Genomic DNA, 9,385 nt, shown 5'->3' on the forward strand with positions numbered 1-9,385 from the left:
GTGTCGCCATGCCGTCAACGCTATCCGCACCACGTGCATTCCGAACCCAGCCCCTGTTCTCTTCTTCACATTCCGCCTTGTCACCCGGATAAAAAGACTCCTCTCTTGGCGGCACGCTGCACGGAGCAGCCCTACGAGCTGCTGGCTCTCCGTGAAAGTTCTTGTCCGAAGCCGCGGTTCGATGCGTGGGACATGTGCGATTCCACTGGAGTTTGCGAAGTTTAACTACCGCGATCGGCGAAGTTGTCGAGGACGGAAATGACAATGGGGACAGCAGAGGACGGGCAACACTGGAAGGACGGGCAGGGTTGAAATGCCGGAGAAAAGGATGACGGAAAGAAAACACGCCTATGTCTCCAAGGCGGGACGTCATCGGAGAACAACTGAAACCACTGTGAAGTTCCGGGCGAGAGTACAGAGAGTTACACCTCTCTGCGTCCCCCGTCTCATTCTTTTTCTTCGACAAACCGCTGATCTCCATCGTCGACCTCTGCCAATAAGCCCAGCACGGAAATGGGTCCCGCTGAGATTCTGAAGTCACGGAGAAAGAAGCGGAACCCCTGAGGTCTCTGCTTCCCAAAACGTCTACCCGCTTCTTATCTTCTCTGTCCTCCCCGTGCGAACTACCCGTGTCTCGTGTTCCGCCNNCTTGTTAAGCAGTATAGAGTATGCAGCGAGCTGCAGAGCACCCTCGTCTGCGTCAGTAAGGAAGACCTCCAGATCACGTTTGCATGAGCGGGAACCAGCTGGGACATCGTCGTTTTTTTGTGCAGGAAAAGCGGGGGTCTCTTCGCGAGCCCCCGAGGCTTCTTGATCTGCAACAAAGTTGTCAGCCTTGGCCGTTCTCTCACTCACCTGAGGAGATGCGCCGGGAAAAGGTAACTCTCTCACTGGCGGACATGTACAAGTAATCCCTGCGGGCGGCCCCGACGAAGTAGCGCAGGAGAAGGAGCAGAAAGCAGTGAGTGAATCCGGGTCGACTACGGGCGCACCGGGCTCCACAGAAAGCCCAAGATTAGCTGCTTGCAGGATGCAAGGCAGAGCTGCACCGACAAGACCAACTCCAGAACCGAGCTCAAGAAGCGTCAGCCTCTTTCCAAACAACGACGGATGTCCTGGCTTGCTGGCATGATTTCGCAGGCACTGTGTTTTTCTACCCAGTGCTTGGCCATTTTCAGCCGGTAAGGGTCGCCTGTGTTGCTGTTCTTTACTTCTCTCTTTCACCTCTTCTACCCTAGCTACAGAGTGGCGCCGGCCCCGTATGTCATTCTCGCCTGGTGTTTTGCCACTACGCAGCTGCTCCTTTTCTCCACCAGGCGACCCGCAGCGCTTTCTCTTTCCCAGCGAGGGGGACTCCTGTGAGCCAGTGTTCCTCCTGCAGCTTTGGCAGGCTCGGAGACGACGCGAAGAAAAAACGCACTTCCCGGACTGTGGGTTCCCCCCGCACAAGCATTGCCGTAGGTCCTGTCGACAATCTGCTTCCTCTAAGTTACTCCTCTTGGGTTCAGTGTCCACCCAGACGTGCTTGGATTCTCCCCTCCCTTTATCTGAAGTCATGTCTCTAGGCATGCAAGGCGCCCGGGTTGGATCGATGAAAGAAGAGGCACGAAGATGTGGAGGAGAAAGCAGGTACAACAACAGATTGACAAGCAAAATACCACCGCTCCACAGTCGGCGCCCGACCTCGGACAGCCGGGTAACAGGGCCACTTGGCTGACTCACAACAAGGAAAAACGGACCCGGAGAAGAAGACAATGGCGACAAGCCACGGATGACTCGAGGAGGCAAGTCATTTGAAGACTGAGTAAGAAAGGAGGAATGAAAACAGGGGCTCCGGGTTCCTTTGTTCTCGAAGTCGAAAGCGTGGAGAGCATGACAAGTGGATGTTCTACACAGTTCACTCTCCCTGTTGTATTTGAAAGGCGCGACACCCCCAGTAGCTGACATCTGTAGTCGTTTCTGCCTCACCGTACACTTGAACAGGGACACTGAACCTTCCTTCACTAAGCGGTCGGAGTGCGAGGACTCATGCTCTCCGCAAATTCTCTGCTTAACTTTGTCCGGCCGTTCGGGTCGAATGGTTAAGCCTGAGTCTCGATACCCGATCTCACTGTTCGATCTCCGTTCTGAACGGCGGCGCGACAAGCTTGTCTTTCGGAATGACGCAGAATCTTTCCCACCATCGGCGACGCCACTCTGTAAGTGCGGTTCAACAGCTTTTTCCGGCAAGCCGAGAGACACTACTACACCGCTGTGAGCTGACGGGATGGTCAAATCGAGAGCAGAGTAAGAACTGGCAGTCGTTTCACGGGAGTCCCCGCCGCATCCTTTGAGGGAAAAGAAATACTGATGTTTTTGGTCGTCTTTGTCTCCGTGAAACGTAAGGACATGAGGCCTTTTTCTAGCACTTCTGGGAGACTTTGCACTCGCAGACGACGCGCTGACCTTCGCTGGGCGGTCCAGAACGAGATCTCCGTCCTGATCGGTTTCTCGGAAGCAATACTCTTCGCTCCTTAGCTCTCCCGTGGGTGACGACCCCCCGCGTGTTCCTCCGGCGTTTAACTCGAGAAAGCCTCCTCTCGAACGGATGCTGGCGGAATTGAAGCAGACTCGTTCCATTTGCTCCTGCGCGGACGAGCAACACGAGGGAGCGACGGCAGGAGTCCGCACTCCGTTGGAAGACTCCGCGGAAGGGTAGGAGTACTGAGACTCTCTTTGTACACCTCCTGGAGAACTCGCGTCTCTTCTCTGTCCATGGCCTATGGCATCAACACCCCTTTCTCCTTCCACCTTATTGCCCGCTCCCTTCTCGTTCCCCTGGACGTACGCGCCTGGGCGCGAAAGAACGTCGGAAGACTGCAGCAGCGGGAGATCCTGTGAAGAAGACGCTGTAGGGGCGAAACCAAAGAGAGTTGCGACGAGGCATCTCCCCGGCAAAAGCGGAGAAAGGGAGTGAACTCCCCGCCTAGCGTCTGATCCTGTCGTTGTCTTCGCATGGCTTCTAGAGGCCGATGTACTCGGGTCGCCTCGAGTGCGTGGCGCCCCAGTTTTCCCGCTCAAGCGTTTCACTGGTTCACCTTTCTCGGCTTGGAGTCTTTCGCACTTGCTCTTTCTCCTCCGCGGCATTTTCCCCGGGCTGAGGACACTGACCAAGAGCTTTGCTATTTATCTCCTTCGCCTCATCTTTTGCTTCTCCCCTTCCAGGCTCTCTCAATTCCCCCCTAAACCTCTTCGATGCCCCTGCTTTCAGTGGTGTGACTTTACACAGGTTAGTTTATCGGTAAATACTGTACATATACATACAGGGGACTGTCTTTCTGCGGGCAAATTCCATGAAGGAGCGGGTGTGCAGGCGTTGTGCCTGAAGGGCCTTTTTTAGAAAATCGATTAACCGCCGGAAACTGGTGAGTCAGTGCACCCCTACGTTCCGCCTCCCTGATTCTTTCCTCGTTATCACACCAGGCGCGCGTAAAACAGAAACACGACGAATGTCCGCGGAGCATCGAGTAGATGAAGGAACAATCCGCAGCAGCCGGGCGGTGGCGGGTGGTCCATTCATTAACAGCGCGCACCCTCTTCACGTGCCGCTGTAGGGATCGATCCTTGTGTTGCGTCTGAGTAGAAGAGACCATGTGAGGACGCAGCCGGTCTCGACGACAAGGGAATACCCCGCGCAGACCGGAAGGCGTAGAGATAACCGACGAGCCGAAACAGAAGCATAAGCGAAAAAGGAGACGCTACGAGAAATGTCAGTGCAGCGAAGAAAACAGGGAATATACTGAGACATAATGACAACAGTGACTGGCATCCCACAGAAACGCAGATACATTCATGAGGAATGTAAAACCTGTTCGACAGGTCAGCAGTAAATCAGTAGACCGCAGTTGGTCACAGAGGGCCAGAAAAAAACGTGTACCCTCTGCCTCCATACAAAGAATGCACTGCACGTAGTTGGCTTGCCTCGGGCGCGGACGAGCGCGTTGCTAACTGAATGACCGCGACCACCTCCCTCCGGACGAACCATCTCTTTTCTCGAGCACCCAGCTGTCGAGTCTGTGATTTTTGCAGACTGACGTAGTACGCGGACCAAAAGCACCACTTCCTTAGTGCCATGACAGCCCGCTGTCTACTGGTTGAGCACTTTAATGTCTCCTTGGTTCCGTGTCCTCTGGACTGGAGTCAGCCTACACACGCCAGGGCGGTTGACCCCTCTCCAATGACCGCGGAGCTTGACCGGCAGCGTGGGACAGCCATCTCCACGTTCCCCCTCCTTGCTCTGCTTCAGGGGCAGTTCCGCCCCTCACGTCTTTCAGTACCTGAAATGCCCTTTTTCCCGATCTCCGGCCTGCTTATTGACCTGAGTCTGCGCGCATACCTTCAGGCCGTCTGCGGGCGGCCCGGGGTTCGGGGGTAAGTTTTTGCCTGTCGTGACGGCGCGTACAGCTGACAGGCTTCGCGCTATTGTGGTGTCTTCGAACTCCGCCTGAGCACTCGCCTTCTTGTTTCGTCTTCGGGTCCTTCCTTTTCCGTTCAGATGAGCTTGTGAATATTATCTTTTGTGGAATGTGCCCCCTCAGAGTCACAGAGCAGTCTTTCGTGAGAGTGTCCTGAGCTTTCTGAGTCTCCCTTCAAGACAAAAATACTCATCACATCGTTCTCTCAGTCATTGTGAGCTCTTTGTTCTCTTCTTTCTGCTTCCGCGGAGGAAAGGCACATATAGCGTTGTGCACATATATAACTTGTCAAATAGTGGTCTATCGGCGACGCATATGAACGACAGTCGTTTTTTTTCTTGGCCCTCCGACAACTAGGCTGTAGACTGTACGAGGACCAAGCCCTGGCATTGGCGACTATTCCCGGGCGATTTTCCGCCTTGTCTTCGTCTCTGCTCGAAGTCCTGTTCGCTGCGTGACGCTGTGGCAGTCCAGCCCAACAGCAGGAAGCATCAAACCTCTCGGGACTCTGACTCAGTCGACCCCGTCAACGAGTACGTCAAGAACGCATGCAGCCCCGTTAGGTCGCCTTGGCGCTGAAGACCTTTGTGACACTGGACGGCAGACGGGATCCAGGAGCTGGTCGCGTACACATAGTCACTTGCCCGCTATTCATGACTCCCCCTTCTCGGTTCTGTGACTTTCCTCTTCTTCCGTATGGGACCGGATAGAGCCTTCATACGACCGAGATGGCCGAATCAGGGAGTTCACATAAGGGAGGTCACGCTTGTTCACTCCGTGTCGTTCTCTTACCATTGTTCCGAATCGAGGCAATCTCTCCTCATAAGCTTGGAAAATCTGCTCTGCAGCGCGTGCTAGCCTGCGGGTTGACGCTCTTCTCCCAGTGAGCGTCAGCGTTGGAAGACTGTGCGCCGGTCCCGTGACACCTTTTTCTATGGCTGCATAATCGTTTGCTTCTCGACTGTCTCTCTGTTATCCACGTTTCCAGCTGTCCACTGTGTTGCTGTTTCGCCTGCCTTATCTCCTTGCAGGGCCCTTCCGCTGCCCTTGCTTCCAGCTGCGTGCTTGCGCCGCCTTTCTCTACCCGCCGTCTGTTCTCATCCTCGCATCAGCTTCGTTTTCTTTTTCTCGTCCGGCGAGTAGCATTCTTTCTCCCCGAGACACTGGTCTGTACCTCCGCTCCTGCTGACTGACGCTAGGCAGTCTGGGCTCTTTCTGCCTGCACTACTGCCTCGCATTTGGCGTACTGTTTCCTTTTCGCCTATCATTTGACGGGGGGCTTTCGCTGGTTCTCGGGTTGGGGCTTTTTCCCCGGTAAAGTACTCGGCCCCCGGCTGCTTTTTCCCGAGTGTCTACGGCCTCCTCTTGTTTCCTGCAACAGTCTTGGGGTTCCGCCGTACAGCCGCAGCCGTCAACCGGTAGCACGCTTCTGTGGCTCAGAAGATGGAGCGCCACGACTGCAGCCCGAGTCGGTCAGGGTTGGGGACGGCGCCCGTCAGAACCAACGGGGGAGCGGGCAGCCCCTCAAGGCGCGAGACGACAGTCCCGAAGGCGGAGTGCGGAGTAGGCGAGAGAGGAGAAGAATCTGATATGCCAAGCAACCTGGGGGAGAGGGCTGCTACGAGTGCCTGTCGGGGGTCTGCGCCGACTCAGACGGGGGACGGGAGTGATGCACATTGCGGAGAAAAGGATCGGTCTCCAGGAAGCGCTGAAAGATGCACGCAGGCGAGGAGGGCACTGCGTTCCCCGAACTCAATGGCTTGCGCTGAAAAGGCGGACGGGGCAGAATGTGGGGCACCAGAGCAGAATTATGGACACCAGAGCAGTAGTGATGCTGGCGGACGAGCGCCTAGGACAGAATCAGGGGAGACTTCACACAGTCGGTGCGGTAAAAAACGGAAAACAGGTGAACGGGAGGAAAGGGTAGACAACGGTGGCGAAGTCCAAGATGGGAGACAGGTTTCTGTTACAGAAGAGAAGAAAAGAGCCCTGATCACTGGAATCACCGGACAGGACGGCTCGTACGTCTCACTCGTGCCTACTGGAGACGGCCACACTTCACCTGTGTTTATGGGGGGGAGCAACGTCAGGTACACGGTATAGCTTCGTTCGACTAGGCGACAACACCTAGGTGCTTGAGCGCGCGTTTATACGGCAGGACCCTGCAGTTCATCTTTCTTAGAAACTGTAGATCTGTAGTCCGTTCCGAGTTAACACCAGTACCGCCATACTAAGCCGTCTGACACCAACGTTCTCGCTGCAGTGTTCACCCTGACTCGGCTCTCGTCCCCGTGCTGTATCTATCATGTCGTCTGCGGTAGCAGAAGCAGGATACAAGTGACAAACAGGGCCCTTACTACGGAGAACAGTGACGTTCTGCATCTCTTTCCCGGCTTCGGCTTTGAGCGGTATGCTTTCCAAAGAGGGGGTACCAAGCCCCATGTAGCTGGACACCGGTTGCGGTCTGCCCTTCCGGGGGGGGGAGTGTACAGTCACGCATGACGCCCGGGGTGCTTGGCGCACCTGCGATATGTGTTGGCGACGATGCGTTGCAGGTACCTGAGCGAATTCCTGCTGGAGAAGGGCTACGAGGTCCACGGCATTCTACGAAGGTGCAGTACCTTTAACACCGAGCGCGTCGACCATATTTTCGACAGTAGGTACACACCCTGCATGTTCGCGAAGGAAGCTCGTGCAGAGTCAGTGCGTGTCAGTACCCGCAGCCACTCAGTAGGGTGTCCCCGGACAGCGGAGAAGGGTTTCTTGTATACAGACACTTTATTCTCGAGTGTTCGGATTGTCTATGTTCGATAATCTGTTCTGCGTCCGCACGTCGGACGTTACTCTGTATGCATCCGCACAGATTGTGAAAGCACTAGCCTGTTCTGTTGCCTTGCTGGTCCTATCCTCCGGGAGCTGTTTCTCCAGAGCCCTCCTATCTTCAGGCTCCTTTACGCAGCTTGCATTCATATGTTTCTTCCAGTCTGTCTCTATCTTCTACTCGGTCTCTCGAGTGCAGTGAGGCGTGGTCTCAAACGTATGGTTATTCTAAATGCAACCCGTGTCACAGGGAAATGAATTCTCTGTCTTCTTGTCTTCGCTTCCTGAACCTGGCCTCCTGGCTCTTGGTTGTCGTTTCTTTTCTTTTCTCTTGAACTGCTCAGGGCTCAAGCTGCACCATGGGGACCTTCTCGATAGCTCTTGTTTGTGTAGCATCGTTGCAGCTATCCGGCCGCACGAAATCTATAATCTTGCTGCTCAGGTGAGAGGATTACGCTGGCGTGCATTGCGTGTTTGTTCGTATGCACATTGTGCGTGTCCGGTTATCCGGTCTTGTCAGCGTGGGAATACGTTATTTCTCCGTCGTCTTGTATCCCTTCCCGGCTATTTAGCTCCAGGCGCTCACTGTTCATCTCTAGCTCCCCTTTAGCCTTGGGCTTTACTTGTGTTTCCCGGTTTGGTCGCGTTCCTGGCCGTGTGACGACGACTGATACCGCTGGGCTTGAAAACGTCACTCGTCGCGGCGTTCTGGGAGCAGGTGACAAGGGGAAGTACCAGGTTCTGCTTGCTATCCCTCAGCGTATGGCTGTGCGGAGAGCTTTCTTGTCGATTCCAGAGTCATGTGAAAGTATCGTTCGAGATGCCTGAGTACACAGCGGAGGCGACTGGCGTCGGCACGTTGCGGCTTCTCGAGGCCATTCGCTCAGCAGGACTGGAAAAGCAGACTCGTTTGTAAGTAACACCGCGCCATGGCCACCGCTGCTATTATCTCCGCGGAGCGTCACGTTCGCGCTGGAACTCGAGCTGGTTGAAAACTAAGCACTCCTGTGGTTTGAGGTGTAACACTCCGCCTGTGTATAGGTTCCCATTTCTGTATGGATAAGCACCATGTGTGAACTCACACACACTTACAGTATGGGCGGAAGCTGTTGCGAGTGCGTCTGTTGCGCTCGTGTTCTTCGTCTTCAACAGGCTCCCATCTGGACGTCTTTTTTCCCTCCTCGGGAAAAACGTAACGTCTCCGTGACTGGTCCGTTCATCGCAGTGGGACCGGAGCTGTTGATAGTCGCCTCTAGTGCGTTGCGTAATGCATTCGTGGGAATATTACGTACACACTGAACCCCCGAGAGGATTGACGGCTGACTGTCACGTCAAGGGCTTGAATACGGGTAGGCGTTCCAGTTGTTCCAGTCACGACGGATTGTAAGCCTTTTCCTCGATGTTGGTGCTGCATCTGAAAGACATAGACAGTCTTCCGCTACTCCGGACTGCAGCTTAAGTGGGTGAGGCCTTTAAATTGCAGAGTGCCTGGCGGGTGCCAGCGTCTCTTCTTTCTGTCACATTGTGCGGGTTCTGATGCAGGTATCAGGCTTCCACATCTGAGCTATTTGGCCGAGTTCAGGAGACCCCTCAAACGGAGGCAACTCCGTTTTACCCTCGTTCTCCTTACGGTAGGTGGAAAGTTTATTCTTTCCCATACTTGCCGGTTTGCCCGGTGCGGCGAGTCATGGTGTCTGAGTTCTTACAGTTGTGCTGCCAGTGAGAGTCGTATGGCCGGTCGCCCCAACAAGAAGTAGTTTTCTCCAAATTCTTCTTTCTTTGAATTTCCAGGAATTGCGAAGTTGTACGCTCACTGGACAGTAGTAAATTACCGAGAGAGCTACGGCATGTTCTGCGTCAACGGCATTCTTTTTAATCACGAAAGTCCCCGAAGAGGCAAGACGTTCGTCACGCGCAAGATCACCCGAGCAGTCGCTGCAATTACGAAGGTAGGTACTTGGCAGATAAAGAATCCTTTCGAGCAAAGACAGGCGGCCCTGAAGGGTCCGGCAGTGGGAGTCCTTGAGAAGGGTGCTTGACTCTGTATTACTTGCACTATGTCCAATGGTTTTCATTGTTTTCTTCTTTTGGGTTTGTGTTGGTCGTAGCTG

At 54.6% G+C, this 9,385-nt stretch overlaps 2 protein-coding genes across 2 annotated transcripts in view; one reads left to right on the plus strand and one right to left on the minus strand.

Moving 5' to 3' along the window:
- Positions 1 to 2: 2 nt before the first annotated feature.
- CSUI_008873 (uncharacterized protein) lies at positions 3 to 4,110 on the minus strand. Its single transcript, XM_068068993.1, has one exon. The coding sequence runs from the start codon at positions 3,124 to 3,126 to the stop codon at positions 586 to 588; it is 2,541 nt and encodes an 846-aa protein (XP_067919026.1). The 5' UTR covers positions 3,127 to 4,110; the 3' UTR covers positions 3 to 585.
- Positions 4,111 to 4,126: 16 nt separating this feature from the next.
- Positions 4,127 to 9,385, plus strand: part of CSUI_008874 (gdp-mannose -dehydratase) — a gene marked incomplete at its 3' end in the record, with an annotated part of 6,781 nt that continues 1,522 nt past the window's right edge. The window contains exons 1-6 of the mRNA XM_068068994.1: positions 4,127 to 6,475; positions 7,010 to 7,110; positions 7,619 to 7,716; positions 8,071 to 8,186; positions 8,817 to 8,905; positions 9,066 to 9,223. Coding sequence (XP_067919027.1) covers positions 5,898 to 6,475; positions 7,010 to 7,110; positions 7,619 to 7,716; positions 8,071 to 8,186; positions 8,817 to 8,905; positions 9,066 to 9,223 — 1,140 coding nt within the window. The remainder of the gene's footprint in view (positions 6,476 to 7,009; positions 7,111 to 7,618; positions 7,717 to 8,070; positions 8,187 to 8,816; positions 8,906 to 9,065; positions 9,224 to 9,385) is intronic.

The sequence above is a fragment of the Cystoisospora suis genome (genome assembly GCF_002600585.1).
Source record: "Cystoisospora suis strain Wien I chromosome Unknown contig_5116, whole genome shotgun sequence".
Classification (NCBI taxonomy): Eukaryota; Apicomplexa; class Conoidasida; order Eucoccidiorida; family Sarcocystidae; genus Cystoisospora; species Cystoisospora suis.